Source organism: Pseudophryne corroboree, chromosome 6 (assembly GCF_028390025.1).
Source record: "Pseudophryne corroboree isolate aPseCor3 chromosome 6, aPseCor3.hap2, whole genome shotgun sequence".
NCBI lineage: Eukaryota > Metazoa > Chordata > Amphibia > Anura > Myobatrachidae > Pseudophryne > Pseudophryne corroboree.
Window position 1 is genome coordinate 726,576,888 of NC_086449.1, and position 21,383 is coordinate 726,598,270.

At 49.1% G+C, this 21,383-nt stretch overlaps 1 protein-coding gene across 3 annotated transcripts in view; it reads right to left on the reverse strand.

The window, feature by feature from the left end:
- Positions 1–470: 470 nt before the first annotated feature.
- The window catches only part of LOC134933319 (uncharacterized), a 197,550-nt gene continuing 176,637 nt past the window's right edge, over positions 471–21,383 (reverse strand). For all 3 annotated transcript variants that reach the window (XM_063928429.1, XM_063928427.1, XM_063928428.1), the window contains one exon: positions 471–1,113. In XM_063928429.1, the coding sequence (XP_063784499.1) occupies positions 726–1,113 (388 nt within the window). In that variant the 3' untranslated portion in view covers positions 471–725. The remainder of the gene's footprint in view (positions 1,114–21,383) is intronic.

Here is a 21,383-nt window from a genome sequence, read left to right on the forward strand (position 1 = left end):
CAAACTGTGCTCAAGAACTATTGATACTATGTATATGTGCTGACTAGTTCCACTGGTTACATTAATATGGAGACTTTCCCCTAGTGATACATCTGAGTAGGTGAATGACGATCTTATTGGTGCTCTAATGCAGGAGCTAATTTGATGTTATCACTTGAGAACTGATTATTCAGGTTATCACAATTATAAGATCGACAAACGGTTTAAGATTTATTTATATTTTCTAGATGCTGTTACGTGTTATTGTACCACTGCTTAATATGCCACCATGTGTTATTTATTTTAGGTATTTTGGATACTTACCTATGATAATGGAATTGTTTTCCCTAATAATATGAATATTTTTTCATATTATGAATAATTATCACAGTTATATATGTATTTACCTAGTAGTTATATTTTTACCCAGACATAAGATATATTTCTCACTACGCATAAATTTAGTAGAGACAAGAACACACTCGAGAAAATAAGTTTGCTCTGTTTATTGATGTTCATGATGTTATTATCAGAGCATGTGATGGGAAATAGTATAACCACTGTTAGCTGTAACCAGATGATGACATACATGAATCCTTTCATCTATTAGAGAAGGTGACAAAAGGTGGAAAATATACACTGAGAGACTTCAGCACTTTTCGAATAGAAGTTACAGAAACCTCTCAGAGCATATTTTCCACCTTCTCTAAGGTGAGATAAGGATCATGTTTTACTGGTCAGCTGAGTTATTGCCCCAAACAGCTGTGGAGTTTGGCAGTGGCCTCCTCCATCACCTTCACCACCTCCATCAGGGCTTCATATTGGATCTCAAGTTTAATTTTTAAGATCTCATTCTCCTCTGCTAGCAAGTTCTTCTCTTCTGCTAGCTTCTTGTTTTCCACTTCCAGGGCTTGGCAATTGTTCTTTTCACTGGAAGTGGCTTCCTTGCTCAGGGTCCCATTAGAGATGATCTCTTCAACCTGCTCTGCTGGAGTCAGTTCCTCCGCCTCATGCCTGGTAGGGTGAGGCACATGGGTGGCTCTTCTCTTTGCAGCCCATTTCTGATATTTCCTGCAAGGATAACAGGAGGTCATGGTGTTCCAGAATAAGATGACCCATCTTGGAGGCATGGTGCTGTGGGGAAAGATGAAGAGTAGATAGTGTTAGATGCCTTCAAACGCATTTACAATTGTAAGTGACATCAACTATTTAGGGATATACATTCATGTTTAAGATCAACTAGAACCTGAAACTGTAAGAGGTATAATGGCCTTTCTGTACAGTCCATTTCCCCAGTAACCATTTTACTTATGTTAAATGAGTGCATTTTCAATGTTGGAAATTGTAAAATTATTTGCGGTGTCTGACATAAACCTACTTTCTGACTTCCCTAATATTTTCAGACTTATCAAACCTCCTAAAGAGTATAAGTGGAGCTGTTGTCCATAGCAACCAATTATCTACTATTATTTATCTAGTGTACTCTATACAATGATCCAGTAGCTATGGGCAACACCTCCCATCATTAGAAGGGATGAGTGTATTGGTGATGTACTCTATGGCTCAGTGTGTAATAAGGAAACCAGGAGAGCGGTGAAGATTTCTCAGCACATAAATAGCTCCATAGTTTGGCTTCAGTGGCAAAAGATGAAACCATCATGGAAAATCTCTGTGACCACTATAATAAACTAACATACACATGTATAATCCAAAACATTTTAAATAAAACATATGATAGCATTATTTAAATAATCACCAGCTATAACATAATTTCATTTTCTATGAATTTGTTTCCAGTTTAATATATAGTATCTGAATCCTATTTTCTGTTTAATTAACTCATTAAAGCAACAATTTCTATTCTCCTCTGATTCTCGTTGATCATGCTCTAAGGGGGCCATTTATCAATGTTTTTTAGCTGTTTAAAAGTAATTATGTATGATAAATGTTGCACCAGCCAATCAGCTCCCAGCTGACATTTTTCAAACACATGACAGTTGGGAGATGATTGGCTGGAGCACATATGCAACAAGTTTTAAATAGCTGATAAATGGGCCGCTAAGTCTACTAACGCATATAACGAAGCTGCCCTTGTCTTTGTCCAGTTACTAACCTTATCCAAAAACTGAATCTACTGCCGATTATTCTCCTCCTGCCGGTGAGCTGCCAGTGAGCTGCTGGTGAGCTGATAGTAAGCTGCTGGTGAGCTGCCGGTGACCTGTGTGTTCAATGTCTCTGAAGGAGAATGAGGGAGGCAGCAGCACAGCCAAGGTATAGGTAGTTGATACCATTATGACATCACAGCATGACCTCACAGACCCTCCCACCAGACCGGCTAGGACTGGTTAATTCTGGTTTGAGGCCCATTATGACATCACAGCATGACATCACAGACCCCACCAGACCGGCCAGGACTGGTTCTTTCTGGTTTGAGGCGCCTGTTGTCTTTTGCATGACTGACATATGGGAAATGTGATATCACACCTTATTAAAGCTATTACACATCGTAGTATTAGTTATTATTTTTATGGCAGGGTTTCCCTTTAATCTTTGGTTATGTGAGACTTTGTGTAAACCCAATTTTCGCTGTGCTAACGTTGTTTTTTAATGTTACAGTATATAACCTCAATTAAGGAGAAAACACTGCCTCCTTCAGACGTATTGGGATTCTGTTAATTAAACATCATATTGGCCTTTCAACTCTCTCCCTTCCCTTTTATGCTCTGCAGTGAAGCTATGGAAAGTGGTGCTATTTCATGCTGGCTGCTCCTCTGCTATTGCTGCCTGCCGCGGTTCCTCTCTCACAGTGAAGGGTAGGCCCCATTTTTCTGTGCCAGATTTTTGGGGCCCCTCTGAACATCAGGGCCTGCTACAGGTGTCCCCTTTGACCCCATCCTGTCGACAGGCCTGCATGCGTCTCTGTGTCTGCTTCTGTTCTGTGTGAACAGCACACTTGCCTACCCTCCCAGAATGGCCGGGAGGCTCCCGAAAATCGGGTGACCCTCCCGGCCCCCCGGAAAGGTGAGCAAGCCTCCCGCTTTCCCCCTTGGCCGCCTGCAGCAGAGAACAAGCAGGCGGCCCGAGGGGGTCTCATGACGCGATTTGCGCTGAATCGCATCATCGTAGCTCCGCCCCCCGCTATGCAGCGCCTCGTTTCTCGGCACAGCACAGTGGGGGGTGGAGTCACGATGACGCGACCCTGATGCAACGCCCCCGGACCGCCCATCCTGCTGCCAGCCACGCCCCCGAACCGCCCATCCTGCTGCCGGCCACACCCCCATACACCTACAACGCTGCCTCCTCCCGGAGGAGGAGGCAGCAAAGTAGGTAAGTTTGGTGAACAGGTTGGGTATGGTATGCTGGCGGGGTGAAGGGGGGCTGCGAGCACAACAAAACCCCTTATGGGCTCGGTGGCTCTCTGTGCTCACCACAGGTTCAATTCCCACTCTATAGGTGTCGTGGAAACCCACAAGTGGGAATAGACCCTGCGGGTTGGCATTTTGGCATGCATCATTTTGAGTGTTCGGGATTCTGGTGTCGGCATGCTGACCGCCGGGATCCCAAGCGCCGGTAACATAAGCCCATCCCATGTGAACACAACCTTGCTTTATTTGGTATCAGTGACACGGGAGGGGGTTTGATACTAATTACAAATGTCCCCTTATGCAGCGCACTTGCACTTCCAGAGGGGGCGTGGACATGTCTCCTGGATGAATATATCTGTGCATTAATACTGTGTCCACACTAAATAGGGTTAGATACAGTATAAATCGTTATCCAGTAGTCACACCTCATTGCAGTCCATAGTTTTGTCTCAGAGTGGGTAAAATTAATTTTCATTTTATGATGAAAGGCAAAACCAATGCATGTGCTGTAAAATACTAGCGCTAAGGTAATGACAGAGTATTACATTATAAAAAGTAAGCTGTATCCGTACAACTGTGCGCAAAAACGTGCAATTCCCTCCTTCCAGCTTCTACTCTCCAATAAAGTGTTGTAGAAGAAATACGCCAGACATACACTATTTTCCTCATATTACACATGGTTTTGGACCTATCCTGAGCATTTTGCTTTGTCCACCAAGACTACAGTAGAAGTGTCCAGCGGCGTATCTAGAAAATTTTCTCCCCCAAGCCAAATAATTCTCTGGCGCCCCCGCCATAATTGGTACTAGTAAAGAGATGAATCTGCGCGCGCCGCAAAAAGGGGTGTGGCTTTGTTGGAATGGGCGTGGCTTTGCATAAAGGGGCGTGGCATTGCTGGAAAAGACTACCTTAGACCACAGTTTTGCAACCTGCACGCCCAGACGTTGGCCACCACAGGAAAGAAAAATAATCCTGATTCATGCCCCTTACATTATTTGTCATTTTTCCTCCTTATAGTAATGCCCAGTATACTTTATGCCACATACTGCAATGGCCCTTAGACATTATGCCACACACAATAATGCACATGACACAATATGCACACACCATAATGCCCCCGACACATTATGCCACACACCATAATGCCTGTGACACATTATGACAGGAATCGCAATGGCCGTTATACATTATGCTACACACTGCAATGCCCCTGATACATTATAGCACATACAATGCCTATGACATATTATGACACACACCGCAATGACCCTGAGACATTATACCCCATACCACAATGCCCGTGATATAGTATGCCACACACCGTAATGCCTGACACATTATGACACACACACGCAATGTCCGTGATACATTATGCCACACACTGCAATGATCCTGAGACATTACACCACATACCACAATGCCCGTGATATAGTATACCACACACCGTAATGCCTGTGACACATACCGCAATGCCTGTTATACCCTATGCCACACACCGCAATGCCCGTTATACATTATTCCACACTGCAATGCCCCTGAGACATTATACCACATACCACAATGCCCATGATATAGTATGCCACACACCGTAATGCCTGTGACACATTATGACACACACCGCAATGTCCGTGATACATTATGCCACACACTGCAATGACCTTGAGACATTATACCACATACCACAATGCCCGTGATATAGTATACCACACACCATTATGGCTGTGACACATTCCCGCAATGCCCGTTATACCCTATGCCACACACCGCAATGCCCGTTATACATTATGCCACACTGCAATGCCCCTGAGACATTATACCACATACCACAATGCCCGTGATATAGTATGCCACACACCGTAATGCCTGTGACACATTATGACACACACTGCAATGTCCGTGATACATTATGCCACACAACGCAATGCCCATTACACATTAAGTCCTACAGTAAGGCTTCTAATTACTTTTAAATTACCTGCTCGTTGCCAGGGGTTTCATGCTCTTGGTTCCATGCACGGTGCCAGGGGTTTTCATGTTCAGGGTGTCATGCTCGTTGCCAGGGGTTTCATGCACTGGGTGTCATGCTCATTGCCAGGGGGTTTCATGCTCTTGGTTCCATGCACGGTGCCAGGGGTTTTTTAATGCTCAGGGTGTCATGCTCATTGCCAGGGGTTTCAGGCACTGGGTGTCATGCTCGTTGCCAGGGGTTTCATGCACTGGGTGTCATGCTAGTTGCTAGGGGGTAATGCTTGTTGCTAGGGCTGTGCTCCCAGTGCCACATATGCCCCCAGTGCCAGATATTCCCCCACAGTGCCAGGTACACATATGCCCCCAGTGCCAAATATAGCCACCCCATGTGCCAGGTACACTTATACCCCCAGTGCCACATATGCCCCCTCAGTGCCACATATACCCCCCAGGTTCCAAATATGCTCCCCCTCCCCCAGTGCCAGATATGCTCCCCCAGTGGCAGGTACAACTCTAACCCCCACCCCCTGCTCCCCGCTCCTCCGCTGCTGTGAAGGAGGGACACGGAGGGCACAGCGCGCGCCTCTCCTGTGTCCCTCCTGCGTCTCCGGCAGGTCTGTTAAATGAAGTGCCGGTTCATGAGCCAATCAGAGCTCATGAACGGGCACTTCATTTAATAGACCCGCCGGAGACGCAGAAGGGACACAGGAGAGGCGCGTGCTGTGCCCTCTGTGTCCCTCCTTCACAGCAGCGGAGGGTTGAAGGGAAGGAGAGGAGACAGCAGATTGACATGCGGACGGCTCGTCCGCATGTCAACCTGCGCTAAATCAGTGGCGGCGCCCCCCGCAGCCCTGCGCCAAGCCGCCGCAAGGGTTGCGGGAGCAGTAGTTACGCCACTGGAAGTGTCTGTGTGGTAGTACCTCAGATGCAGGATGCAGGATTTAAAAGTGGACTAATACAATATTGTTTTAAAATATCCATCCTTGTTTATCTATCACCCCTCTACTTCTCTTACTGTACAGTGCACACATCTGTCTCTTCTACTCGCTGTCATTTATCAGCCCCCAGACCTACTTTGTGCCTGACAGACATATTTCTTATCCATCCTCTCTTATACTACTAGTGGTAGACTTTGCTGTCACAAAACGTTTCTACTTACTTCTCTTTGGTCTCTGTCAAAGAACCCTTAGGTCCTGATTCAGAAGTGGATGAAAATGCAATACTGCATGCAAGCAGCATTGTATGTTCATCCATTCTGAAGGAGGGACATGCAGGAGATGTCTCAGTAGAAGTGACACCTCCTGCTTGTAGCTACGATCGCAGCACTGTGACCGATATCGTAAGCTGGAATCCAACATCGCTAGCACAGTTCTACGCAGATGACCAGTTGAGTTAGCTGGAGCTTACTCAGCTGTTCAACAGAAGTGCGTTCTGCGAGGCTAGGCAGTCTGTATGGTGACACGCAGATCCCAGGATTTCCCCTCCCAGAAAATGGGGGCAACACATCAACCAGGCAGCGGCAGAAGGGAACTGCGGGTGATATTGCAAGGTGCATGCACAGAACGAACCTTGAATGGCTGCAGATTCCCGATAATTGGGAACCTGTACTGCGTTCCACTCTGAATCAGGCCCTTAGTCTCTACCGACCGTGACACACTCTCACTTGACAGCATCTTCTCTTACTTCTGCTCCATCTCTAGCTTCCCAAATGTAACATTACACCTGTCGGCCCAAGGCCGCCATCAGGGTGGTATGGGAAGGTACTGGTGTATGGGTTCTAGACTGACAAGAAGGCCCAGTGATAATCCCGGTGGCAGAAATGCAAACTGCTTCTGTTCGGTTCTGTTTTATGTCATTTATTTTTCCTTATTTTACCATGAAGTACAAAATGCATACATCATTTATTGAATAAGTAGGCTATTTAACATGATATTACCTCTCTTCACAGACAGGGAGTCGCTTTCCAGTCCTTTCTTTATGTTCCTAATATGCTCCCCCAATCTAGTTTTAAGGGGGCGTGAGGTGCGACCAATATAAAATAGATGACATTTGCATCTAATAGCGTATATCACATTTTTTGTGTCACATGTCACGAAATCTTTAATATCAACTTTGATGTTATTAATAAACACATTCTCAATTTTGTTGCTTACTTCACTCTTTACACTCCTACAGCCAATGCAAATCCCACATTTATAGAATCCACTTGAAACAACTTTCAAAGGGACCGAAGGGGGTGGAAGAGCACTAGAGACCAACTTGTTCCTTAAATTGGGGGCCTTGCGGTAGATATGTACCGGTCTCTCGGGTACGAGAGTCCCGATTACAGGACCTTTTTCAAGAGTCCCCAATGTTTTCTTAAAATACGCTCTGTACTGTAGCTTTATGCTGCACATTAAATTCTGTAATGAAGGCCCATTCATATTTACTGTCTTTCTCCCTTTGTTTCTTGTTAATCAGGAGGTCCTTTCACTCCACCATACTGACTTCTCCTTTTACTTTCAATACTTTCTCTATATTATACCCACATGCCTCGAAAGTAACTCTGGGCCTGTGATTGAAAAATTACATTATCACTACAATTTCTTTTCAGTTTCTTAAATTGACCTACTGGAATAGAACTTAAAAAAAGGCATTTGGTTTCCCCCAGCACCCTGAATGATAACAGTAACCAGATATAAATCCCACATAATAATAGAATTCAGAGATCTTCGTTACACATATTTGCGCAAATGTGTGGTTAAGCCCCAAAGCCGCATCAAGGCATCTCTGTATATTTGGGGTCCCTAGTGCTATATCTAGGTGCAGGGTGTGGCACCCCAAAACACCAGCTTAAGCCAGAAAGCCCAGCGTAGCATACCAGTGAAAAAACTATAGTGTTAATAAATTAGTATTTAGGAAGCCGAAGCTATAGAGAGGGTGATACAAACATGAAATGTAATTAAAATAGAGAAATAGTGTTAAAAAATTAATAAGTGAAAAGTGTTAATAGAATGTAAAGGTCAGAGCCGGCCCTAATTAATATGATGCCCTAGGCAAGATTTTGGCTGGTGCCCCCTAGCACCACCGCTGGTTCTGCCTCTGACCTTGCACCTCTTTCCCTGCACCATCACCCCTCACCCATAGCAGTCCTTGTACCCCCTATATTTTAAATAGGAACAGTTCGCACATTTGACGCACAGCCCAAAAAGGGGCATCTTCTTGCTGGGAAGGAGCATGGCCACACAATAGTAACCCCAATTCCAATTACGCCACACAGTACTGCAACTTTATTCACATTTTATCTTGCGATAGTGTCCATAATTCATATTACATCCCACAGTAGTATCACTTTACCGTATAAACGTTACTCCTCACAGTAGAGCCCCTTATTCACATTACATCACACTGAATTGCTCCTAATTCACATTACACCACACCTTATTGCTCTTTATTCACAATAGATGACACAGTAGTGCCCTTTCTATATGCAACGCCACATAGTAGAGCACCTTATACACATAATGCCACACATTAGTAATGCATTTATACACAATTCCACACAGTAATGCCCCTTACACATGAGACACATTAATGTCCTTATAAACATAATGTACCTTACACATTATGACAACCTTTATTAATGCCCTTATACACATAATGACACACATAGTGCCCCCTACACATTTGCTGCACATTATTAGTGCCCCTATACAGTATACACATAATGACACACATACAGTAGTACCGTTACACATATGCCGCACATTATTAATGCCCTTATACACATAATGACACACATAGTGGCCCTTTACAAATATGTTGCACATTATTAATGCATTTTTACATGACACACATAATGCTCCTTACACATATTCTGAACACTACTGCACAACCAACCCACTCACGTGCACATAGCACTCACACTTCCACTAACACTGTGACCTCTGCCTCTGCTTGGATACAGATGTGTCCTCACAAATCTTGCATCAATGCTGATGTCGGGCACCTTTTTTTAATGAAAATGCATCTTATTTGCATTGCTATGTGGCTAGGATGCACAAGCAACTTCTGCTGATTAAACTGATACGCAGCATGCCTATATACTGTGTGAGACTGTGGCTGTATCTGCATATGAAATGCTATATACAGAATATAGGCATGCCGCATATCATTTTAATCAGCAGAAGCTGATGATGCCCCTAGGCATATCAAATGCCCTAGGCAATTGCTTAGTTTGCCTATGCCTATGACCGGCTCTGAATAAAGCAATCACAGAGTATGCTTTGAGCGGGAAGAATTTTCTTTGTGTGAATCAGGATAAAAGAGCAGCTCAGTCACAGCCCAGTAACCACTCTGCAAAGCTGTTTCTTCGTAATCAGACTTGCTGTGTGGATCGTCTCCAACCTTTAAAAAATTTCCTGCTAATTTGCTCTCTGTCTTCCTGCTGTTGAAATCTTTGCTGGCCTCACTTGATCCAGCTCATTTCTACAGTTTTTTCATACAGTACTTGCTCTGTAATTCTTTAATTTACTGTTTTAATTTATTTATATATTTAAATTCATAGCCTTCCTGTACAATACTGCATGTGTGTGTATATTTTAACTAGGTGATTCAGACACTCCATCAGCATTGCCCTGTAGCCTGCAAAACCTATGCCATCACTCGCTCCATAGTTGGGGGCTGCCATGCAACGGGGGGACTCGGGCGGCAGTCATTTTGTCAGTTTGCTATGCGGTCGAGTCCAGTGTATCGTACGGTGCCTAGAGCTCGCTTATCCCTATCTCCTCTGTGTATTTTAGCTAGGGGATTCAAACGCTCCTTCAGCATTACCCTGTAGCCTGCAAAACCTATGCCGTTGGCTCCATAGCTGAGGGCTTCCACGAGGCAAGGGGTCACGGGCAGCAGCCATTTTGTCAGCTCTCTATTCGATTGAGTCAAGGCCGTAGCTACTGTACCATACTGTAGGTGCAGGCAGTGCAACGGCTATGGGGCCCAGAGCTGAGAGGGTCACATCTTCCCTATCAAAGTTACATGTGTTACTGTATATACATTTTTTGCCATTGGGTGGTACATTACGTTGGGGTCCTTTCAAACTTTTTACATGGGGCCTGCATCTAGGTATGCCCCTGGACCTACTCATTGTAGTCATAGGCGTGCGCAGACCATTTTATTAGGGGGTGCACCGTCGGAGGGTTGTGTCTAGCACCGCCTTTTGGGCGTCTCTAGCACCATCTATTGACGGTCAATGCAATATAAAATATCCACCCTTGTACCAATCCTAATAAAGCAGATACATTGTCAGATGTTGTGGTGTGCACCAAACACCCCTGATGGCACTCGCTGCAATTACACTGCTCCTCCTCAGCCTGATCTGGCTCCCCCTCTCTTTCCCCTGCAAGCTGCAGCAGCTTACTTACAAGTCACTCAATGACACTCACTGACACTGACAGTCGCAGACTAGTACTGCTGCTGCTGGAAAAATGAGTGACATGTCAATGTTGCTGCCAACCGCCTGCCAGTATTGAATTTGTCTTCCTAAGAGGAACACTGGTTGCATGCTGCTCCTCATCAGTCAGTGGCTGGCATTGGCATAGCATAGAAGGAGAGCGGTGGGCATGTGGCAGGTGGGCATACGAGCAGCATGACGTAATCACATCACATCACGCTGTTTTTGTACATGGAGGTGGAGCTGGGAGTTTGAAATCTGGTGGCAGTGGCACCCTTGATTAACCCAGGCGTCTGGTCAGTAATACAGTCCTGACAGGGTGCAGCGCAGAGGGGACAGTAATCAGCTTGCTCAGCGATCGCTGCATCAGGCATGTGAGATCGGGGTGCCAGACATTAGGGGGTGCCTGTGTGCACCAGGCACCCCCCCTGCGCACACCTATGATTGTAGTATGGTATAAAATGAACTGTAGGGCACTTTAATGTTATATGGACCAGAGCTCTGTAATAAGGCACAATATGAATGGGGAGCACTATATATAATAATGTGAATTGGGGGTACTGTGTGACATAATGTGTACTGGCAGCTCTGAAATGTGACATACAGTACAGTACTGTAGGGTGAACTTATTCACTACTATGATTCATAAAATAAACTAGGGCAGTACTATGGGGCATAACATTAAATAAGGCTCTGCTATGGTTCAGAAAATGAACTACAGTACTCTAGGACACTATTATAGGACATAAAATTAAAAACTGCTGCAGAGAAGAGTCTCTCTACAAGCATTGGGATGGGAGCCTCTTTAAAATATTGCTATGGGTCCCACAAAGTTCTGGCTATGCCCCTGAGTCTGGTGTATCGTACGGTGCATCGAGCTCGCTTATCCCCCATCGTTTTTTAACTAGCGTATTGAGACGCACATTTCTAGGCCTACAGTATTTAACATACAGTATACCGTAAGCAGCATTGCTGGTAGGTAATAATTGAAGAATTTACATACAGTAGTGCTTGTGTAGTGACATTTAATGCTGGTATAGTAGGTCCCTTATGCTATACAGTACTGTAAGTTTCACAAGGCCCATGCACTTCCAAGGAGGGTTATTCAGCTGTTTTATACAGGACAGTAATTGCAGTCCATAAGACTGATGAGGTATGTTCAGTACAGTACTGCACAGTACAGTATACTGAAAATCAGGTACTGTATAGTAAACATGTACAGTATTAGCTTTTAGCATAAAACCAATGCAAATTTTCAAATATGTACATTTTTGAAACCTGAATACAGTATTCACAAATGTTTTTTCTCCACACAGGAGTTACGGTTGGACAACATGCCAGTAACTATCAACAAAACTATGAGCAAGATAATCGCCAACATGAAAAAAGAAAATAAAAGTATCAAGGAGATCCAGGCATGGCTCAAGGAAAGTGGCATTATAGTCACTTTAGAAACTGTGCGCTATCATGCTTTCGAGAGAACAACGCCCAGATTTGTATTTCCTACAAAATGCACATGGTACGTACAGTACTGTAATCATACCTCACAACTTTTGTGTATAGTAAGGAGGGACATCTGCGTGTGCCCGGCTGAAAAGGGGCATGGCTCGTGATCGCTGGCCCTCCCGCAAAGCCACGCCTCCTTTTTGCGTCACAGATATGGCATGCACATCGCTCTGTGAGCTGCTGGCCTGCCCCCTCCTGTCTCCACTGAATAGACGCTGTGCAGAGCAGTGAGTGCAGGAGCCTCCCAAATGCCCCTTCCCCCACCGCGGGACACTAAAAAAAGGCACTGTCCTGTGAAAATTGGGACAGTTGGGAGGTATGCTGTAATGTTTAAATGACTTACTATATACAATAGTTAATTTTGTTGTAATAGTAAAGAAAAAAAGGAACACTTTATCTTCCTGTGATTGAGCTGTTCATTAATTCCTATTTTTCATACTGTATTGTACTGTAGGAGAGTGCAAGAAATTGTGGAGGAAATAACTCGTGAGGATGATGAGCGTACTGCTTCGCAAATAAAACAAATTCTTCATTCCAAGTATGACCTGGACATATCAATCACCCTCATTTCAAGGATGCGTCGGAAAATGAGATGGACCTTTGGCGCCAGAAGGTAAAATACTATAAGCAGTATAAAGCAGAAATGCACTTTTTCACAGTTAAAAAAAATCCTTTGATAAGTGATAAAACAATGACATTAATCAATATACAGAGTGTGTACTGTATGTATATATATATAAATATATATATATATATATGTGTGTGTGTTTCAAGTAGAGATGAACCGAACCCTACTGAACATCATGTCCTGGATCTGAGTCCGGCTTGGGTTCTCCCACCAGACTCGGAAACCAGAACGAGGCAAAACTTCATCATCCCGCTGTCGGATTCTCGTGAGTTTGGGATTTTCATATAAGGAGCCGCGCGTCGCCGCCATTTTCACTCCAGTACTGAAGAGTGTAGCGAGAGGACGTGTCTCCTCAGTGTCTGTGCGGGAAAGTGGTGTGGCGCGTGGGGTGGTGACCTGCTCTTATGTAACATTCCAGTGCTGTCTTGTGCTGCATCAGTCCAGTGGTGGTGTCTTGTGCTTCATCAGTCCAGTCACAGTGGTGGTGTCCTGAGCTGCCATAAGTAAAGTGCTGTTGGATAAGTCCAGTGCAGTGGTGCTGTGTTGTGCTGAATCATTCCAGTGGTGGTGTCCTGTGCTGCCATAAGTCCAGTGCTGCTGCTGCATAAGTCCAGTGCAGTTGTGCTGCATCAGTCCAGTGGTGGCGTCCTGTGCTGCCATAAGTTCAGCAGTGGTGTCCTGTGTTGCCATAAGTCCAGTGCTGCTGCTGTATTTTGTCCAGTGCAGCGGTGCTGGGTTGTGCTGCATCAGTCCTGTGCTGCCATAAGTCCAGTGGTGGTGTCCTGTGCTGCTGCCGTATAAGTCCAGGGGTACTGCCATATAAGTCCAGGGGAACTGCCGTATAAGTCCAGTGGTACTGCCGTATAAGTCCAGTCCAGTGGTGCAGCCGTATAAGTTATGGGATACTGCCGTATAAGTCCAGGGGTACTGCCGTATAAGTCCAGTGGTACTGCCGTATAAGTCCAGAGGTACTGCTGTATAAGTCCAGTGGTACTGCCGAATAAGTCAAGAGGTACTGCCGTATAAGTCCAGTGGTACTGCCATATAAGTCCAGTGGTACTGCCGTATAAGTCCAGTCCAGTGGTACTGCCGTATAAGTCCAGTCCAGTTGTACTGCTGTATAAGTCCAGAGGTACTGCCTTATAAGTCCAGTGGTACTGCCATATAAGTCCAGTCCAGTGGTACTGCCATATAAGTCCAGTGGTACTGCCATATAAGTCCAGGGGTACTGCCATATTAGTCCAGGTGTACTGCCGTATATGTCCAGTGGTACTGCCATATAAGTCCAGTGGTACTGCCGTATAAGTCCAGTGGTACTGCCGAATAAGTCAAGAGGTACTGCTGTATAAGTCCAGTGGTACTGCCGTATAAGTCCAGTGGTACTGCCGTATAAGTCCAGTGGTACTTTCGTATAAGTCCAGTGGTACTTGCGTATAAGTCCAGTCCAGTGGTACTGCCGTATAAGTCCAGTGGTACTTTTGTTTAAGTCCAGTGGTACTGCCGTATAAGTCCAGAGGTACTGCTGTATAAGTCCAGTGGTACTGCCGTATAAGTCCAGTCCAGTGGTACTGCCGTATAAGTCCAGTGGTACTGCCATATAAGCCAAGGGGTACTGCCATATAAGTCCAGGGGTACTGTCGTATAAGTCCAGTGGTACTGCCATACCAGTCCAGTAGTACTGCCGTATAAATCCAGTGATACTGCTGTATAAGTCCAGAGGTACTGCCGTATAAGTCCAGTGCTACTGCCGTATAAGTCTAGAGGTACTGCCGTATAGGTCCAGTGGTACTGCTGTATAAGTCCAGGGGTACTGCTGTGTAAGTCCAGTGGTGCTGTCTTATGCTGTATATTATTTACTCCAAATAAAGGAGTTATTAATAATTAATCCATATAATTTTTACAGGGTTTGCCCTGTGTGGTGTAGGGGTACGCTGTCCTGTGCCGCATATTGTTATATAACTCCAGAAAAATAATGGAGAACAAAAATTTGGAGGATAAAGCGGGGAAAGATCAATAACCACTTCCTCCTAGTGCTGAAGCTGCTGCCACTAGTCATGACATAGACAATGAAATGCCATCAACGTCGTCTGCCAAGGCCGATGCCCAATGTCATAGTAGAGGGCATGTAAAATCCAAAAACCCAAAGTACAGTAAAATGACCCAAAAAAAAAAATTCCTCCGTCTGATGAAAAACATAAACATTCCAATATGCCATTTATGACACGGAGTGGCAATGAGTGGCTAAGTCCCTGGCCTATGTTCATGACTAGTGTTTCAGCTTCACATGATGATGGAAGCCCTCATCCTCCCGTTAGAAAAATGAAGAGTTAAGCTGGCAAAAGCAAAGCAAAGAACTTTGCATTCTAAGATAGTGTTACAAATCCCCAAGGAGAGTCCAAGTGTGTCGGCGGTTGCGATGCCTGACCTTCCCAACACTGGACGGGAAGAGGTGGCTCCTTCCAACATTTGCACGCCCTCTGCAAGTTCTGGAAGGAGCACCCACAGTCCAGTCTCTGATATTAAAATTGAAGATGTCACTGTTGAAGTACACCAGGATGAGGATATGGGCGTTGTTGGCGCTGAGGAGGAAGTTGACGTGGAGAATTCTGATGGTGATGTGGTTTGTTTAAATCAGGCACCGGGGGAGACAGTTGTTGTCCATGGGATGAATAAGCCCATTGTCATGTCTGGGCAAAATACCAAAAAAAACCACCTCTTCAGTGTGGAATTATTTCTCCACAAATCCGGACAACAGGTGTCAAGTCATATGTTGCCTTTGTCAGTCCGTAATAAGTAGGGGTAAGGACATTAACCACCTAGGAACAACCTTCCTTATATGTCACCTGCAGCGCATTAATCAGAAGTCATTGTCAAGTTCAGAAACTTTGGGTAAGAGCGTAAGTGTGAGAGGTGCGGCTGCTGTGCGTGTGGTGGTGCCTGCTGCCGTGCAGGTGTAGACTCTGTACTCACCAGGCGCCGCTCTCTCTCACCTTCAGGTACCGGAACCTTCAACGGACCTGGCAACTCTTCCGTCGGACCCGGACACGACGACCTAGGAGGAAAGAGATTGCTGAGTGCCGTCCTCCTACCTGTGGACCGAAACGCCCTCCGACCTCTAGAAAAATAGTGCTTTCGGGCTAGGTGGGGGTCATCATTGGCGTCCGCCTCAGAGCCCGAATTTCACCTATCGGCACTTTCGCACCAGGTGGAAATTCCGCCTTGCACAGCCGTGCAAGGCTCACCGTTGCCCTGAAGGAAGGGAGATAGAAAGGAACACAACCAAACACTCAGACCGTGGTTACTCACCGTCTTACACTCCGGTACTCCGATCTTCTCCAGTACAGGTCCCTGTAAGGAGGCAAAAGAAAGAAACAGCCGTGCAGGGCCTAACTAGACCTAGTGTCACACCCTATACTAACTATAACGGCAGAGCCCTCAAACTAGCTCTGTGGGTGTGGTGCGACATAACTATGCACAAACATTATAACAGCAATCCACCCTGCACGGTAACAACACACATCGGAAATACAATATAAAACAGTGCTGTCCCTTTTTAATCCCTACCTGCCGCTGGACGGGGGTGGGCACCGCACGGCCTACCCACCTCCTGTGCCTTCCCTCATGTGGGCCTCAGCTCTGCCTTCCTAAATACCTCGGGGTGGCCTGGGCCTAGTGCCCAGGGCCACCTGTACTCACCTCGGGGCTCTTATCCACTGGGCCTAGCGCCCCCTAACTGCACACAGGCCGCAGGCCTGACTTCGCCCACAGGCCTAGCGCCCGCCTAACTTGCTGCCCGTTGGGTGACCTGGGCCTTGTGCCCAAGGTCACCTTAATGTATCCCTAATTGGCCACAATTACACTAGGGCCTACTGCCCTCTAACGTCCCCACAGGCCTAATGCCTGAACTGCCCCCGGGCCTAGTGCCCGCCTACTGCGGCGCTTTGAGGTGGCTTGGACCTAATGCCCAAACCCCCTATCAATGTGGTCGGGTCTGGGTACTTGGGCCACGGGCCGTGTGGAACCCCGGCTGCACGTGGCCTTGGACCCAGAGAGCCGACCACGCTTGTGCCCACGGGCCGGGAGGGCCCGACTGAATGCCCACAGGCCGAGAGGGCCTGACTCTGCCCACGGGCCTAATGCCCGAACACCCGGTGGTCTAGGGAGGAGAGAAGGGGGCACCTTAGAAGGGCCTACCTGCGGTGGAGAAGGCTGCAGTGGGGAACTGCACAGCTCAATTGCTTCCCACCACTGCAGCCTTCTCGGCCTGGATGCATTCTTCTGCCGCTGGCCCGTCCTGGCCAGCGGCGCCGCCGTCTCTTCGCCGCGTCCAGCCGCCGCTGGACATCTTCCCGGAGCCCGACGTCTTCCGGCCTCTTCAGCGGCCACCGGAGCTCTTCTTCCCACGGCCGTCGTCTTCTCCTCCGCGCCGGACTATCTTCTGCGCTCCTGCGCGCCGACGATCTCCGCTGCTCCCGCCCGTCTTCTTTCTTCGCGCTCTTCCGCGCGCGCGGTCCCTTCGGCTCCCGCCCGGCGTCTGACATCAGACGCCGGGGGCGGGGCCTATGACGCGGCGAGCGCCGATTGGCTCGCCGCGTCCCTCTCTGATTGGCTGCCGCTCCGGGAGCCGCGATTGGCTCCTGGAGGGCGCCAAGATTCAAAAGCCTCTGGTCCGGTGCAGGGAAAAGGGTAATCCCTGCACCGGACACCCGCCGCCACGCACCCAGCGCTGGGGACAGACAAGCTGCCCCAGCGCTGTCCCCAGCTAGGGACACCACCACAGATGTGCCCACAGGGCACATCTCTACATTTCCCCCCCCTTTTTCCTTTGTAGTCCCTACAAAGTTCCTCACGACGTCCATTGTCCGCGGGTCAGGGAATTCCGAGGTCCCTTCGGCGAGGTTGTGTTCGAGGGTCCAGCCCGGACAGGCTGTGACCCCACATCCTTCCACCTCCAGCTCCGGGTTCCTCTTACGTCCTGACCTCCATCGGCGGATCCTCTGGGGGAGTGGCATCTCCTCACGGTCGCTCGACGTTGGCCACCAAGGGGAATCTTCCACGGGGACAACAGTCACCCACTCTTGACCTCCGTTATCGTCTGTGGCTTTGTCCCTGTCTTCCGGGTGTGGTATCGACCACCATCCAACAGCGGAATCCTCCGGGGCATCCGTTTCCTCCCGGGCAACAGCCACCATATGTTGCATTTCCTCGTGGGGCATCTCCAAAGGTCCTGTGTCTTCCTCTGGAACGGGTCCTCCCACGGCATCACGATCCTGTCCCCGTACATCCGTCCATTTCGGCACTCCCGGCAGGTACTCTTGCTCCAGGACTATCTCCTCCTTTTCGCGGAGGGCATTCAACTGGGAGCATGACTCCACCCGATCCTGCCAGTCACTCTCGTCGGCGCTTCCGATGCCAGAGTCGTCCTCCATCTGTTCTGGGAGGGATTCGTCGGCGGACAGCTCACCGTAGTCCGAGTCTTCCTCCGATATCTGGACTGGGGTATTATTTTCCTCCTCAGCGTACTTCTTCCTTTCCGCTGGCACCTCTGTTTCCTCAGCGTACTCCTTCGCTTCCGCTGGCATCTCTTCTTCCTCAGCGTACTCCTTCGCTTCCGCTGGCATCGTGACTTCCTCAGCGTACACCTTCGCTTCCGCTGGCATCTTTTGGTACCCAGGACACTCCTGTTCCGCACGTCCTGGACGTGGACGGTTCCATCGCGGGTAGATTCCGGACGTCTCCGTCACTGGGTCTTCACGCTTTTCTTCGCAGCGTGGTCTCTTCACCTCCCAGTCGTCCACCTCCGCCTCATGCGGGAAAGGATTCTGCCTTACTGGGGTCACTTTCTTGGGACAGAGTAGGTCCGCAGCATCTTCCCAGGGGCACTCACTGGCCGCATGTCCTGGTCGCCGACACTTCCAACAAGGGAGGGCCACTGCCACCTTCTCCAAGACGGGTTCCTGGTCCACCTCCTTCACTGGGGAATCTTCACCCGTTGGTTCTGGCTCAGAGGAAATGGGTACCTGCGAACTACCTTCAAGCAGGGTCTTCCGCTCCATTTCCCTGGTTTCCTCCTCCCATCTCTGGGCGTGACCATCCGCAATCATCCGGTCTTCATTCCACGGACAATCGGGAAGCGCATGTCCTCTCGCCTCGCAGAGCGCACACACAGGCTCTGCAGCCACCCGGTCCCAAAGCTGATGACGAGACTCCGTCATCTGCTTCACCGTGGCCTCGTAGTCCGTCCCGTCTTCAGTCCATGGACATTCCAGGAGCCGATGTCGGGGATCTCCACAGCTTTCACACCGGGAATCAACCTCGTCTTCGCTCAACTCTTCGTCCCAAGGACAACTGTTGTGCTCATGCCCGTAGTTTCCGCAGAGCAAACATCGGGACTCCTTCTTCACTTGGCCCTGCTGACGTCTTCGGTCCGCTTCCTGGACCACCTTCTTTGGGGACGTCTCTCGCCAAGTGCACTCGCTGGCAAAGTGCCCTGTCTGCCGACATCTCTTGCAGGGCGTCACAGCGGCTTTCTTGCGCCCCTTCTCCCGGCGCTCTTCTTTTCCACGCTGGACCGACCGCTGCACCATCTTCAGGATGTCTGCCCCAGACACCGTCACCCAGTCGCTCTGGTCCACACACATCCGGGGGTGAGTCTTCTCCGGAGCCGTCTGCAGGGAGGTCTTCTTGGTGGCGTTCCACATCGTGTCCGTGATCCGGTCTCTTTTATCCTGCCGACTACGCCAAGTGTGAGAGGTGCGGCTGCTGTGCGTGTGGTGGTGCCTGCTGCCGTGCAGGTGTAGACTCTGTACTCACCAGGCGCCGCTCTCTCTCACCTTCAGGTACCGGAACCTTCAACGGACCTGGCAACTCTTCCGTCGGACCCGGACACGACGACCTAGGAGGAAAGAGATTGCTGAGTGCCGTCCTCCTACCTGTGGACCGAAACGCCCTCCGACCTCTAGAAAAATAGTGCTTTCGGGCTAGGTGGGGGTCATCATTGGCGTCCGCCTCAGAGCCCGAATTTCACCTATCGGCACTTTCGCACCAGGTGGAAATTCCGCCTTGCACAGCCGTGCAAGGCTCACCGTTGCCCTGAAGGAAGGGAGATAGAAAGGAACACAACCAAACACTCAGACCGTGGTTACTCACCGTCTTACACTCCGGTACTCCGATCTTCTCCAGTACAGGTCCCTGTAAGGAGGCAAAAGAAAGAAACAGCCGTGCAGGGCCTAACTAGACCTAGTGTCACACCCTATACTAACTATAACGGCAGAGCCCTCAAACTAGCTCTGTGGGTGTGGTGCGACATAACTATGCACAAACATTATAACAGCAATCCACCCTGCACGGTAACAACACACATCGGAAATACAATATAAAACAGTGCTGTCCCTTTTTAATCCCTACCTGCCGCTGGACGGGGGTGGGCACCGCACGGCCTACCCACCTCCTGTGCCTTCCCTCATGTGGGCCTCAGCTCTGCCTTCCTAAATACCTCGGGGTGGCCTGGGCCTAGTGCCCAGGGCCACCTGTACTCACCTCGGGGCTCTTATCCACTGGGCCTAGCGCCCCCTAACTGCACACAGGCCGCAGGCCTGACTTCGCCCACAGGCCTAGCGCCCGCCTAACTTGCTGCCCGTTGGGTGACCTGGGCCTTGTGCCCAAGGTCACCTTAATGTATCCCTAATTGGCCACAATTACACTAGGGCCTACTGCCCTCTAACGTCCCCACAGGCCTAATGCCTGAACTGCCCCCGGGCCTAGTGCCCGCCTACTGCGGCGCTTTGAGGTGGCTTGGACCTAATGCCCAAACCCCCTATCAATGTGGTCGGGTCTGGGTACTTGGGCCACGGGCCGGGTGGAACCCCGGCTGCACGTGGCCTTGGACCCAGAGAGCCGACCACGCTTGTGCCCACGGGCCGGGAGGGCCCGACTGAATGCCCACAGGCCGAGAGGGCCTGACTCTGCCCACGGGCCTAATGCCCGAACACCCGGTGGTCTAGGGAGGAGAGAAGGGGGCACCTTAGAAGGGCCTACCTGCGGTGGAGAAGGCTGCAGTGGGGAACTGCACAGCTCAATTGCTTCCCACCACTGCAGCCTTCTCGGCCTGGATGCATTCTTCTGCCGCTGGCCCGTCCTGGCCAGCGGCGCCGCCGTCTCTTCGCCGCGTCCAGCCGCCGCTGGACATCTTCCCGGAGCCCGACGTCTTCCGGCCTCTTCAGCGGCCACCGGAGCTCTTCTTCCCACGGCCGTCGTCTTCTCCTCCGCGCCGGACTATCTTCTGCGCTCCTGCGCGCCGACGATCTCCGCTGCTCCCGCCCGTCTTCTTTCTTCGCGCTCTTCCGCGCGCGCGGTCCCTTCGGCTCCCGCCCGGCGTCTGACATCAGACGCCGGGGGCGGGGCCTATGACGCGGCGAGCGCCGATTGGCTCGCCGCGTCCCTCTCTGATTGGCTGCCGCTCCGGGAGCCGCGATTGGCTCCTGGAGGGCGCCAAGATTCAAAAGCCTCT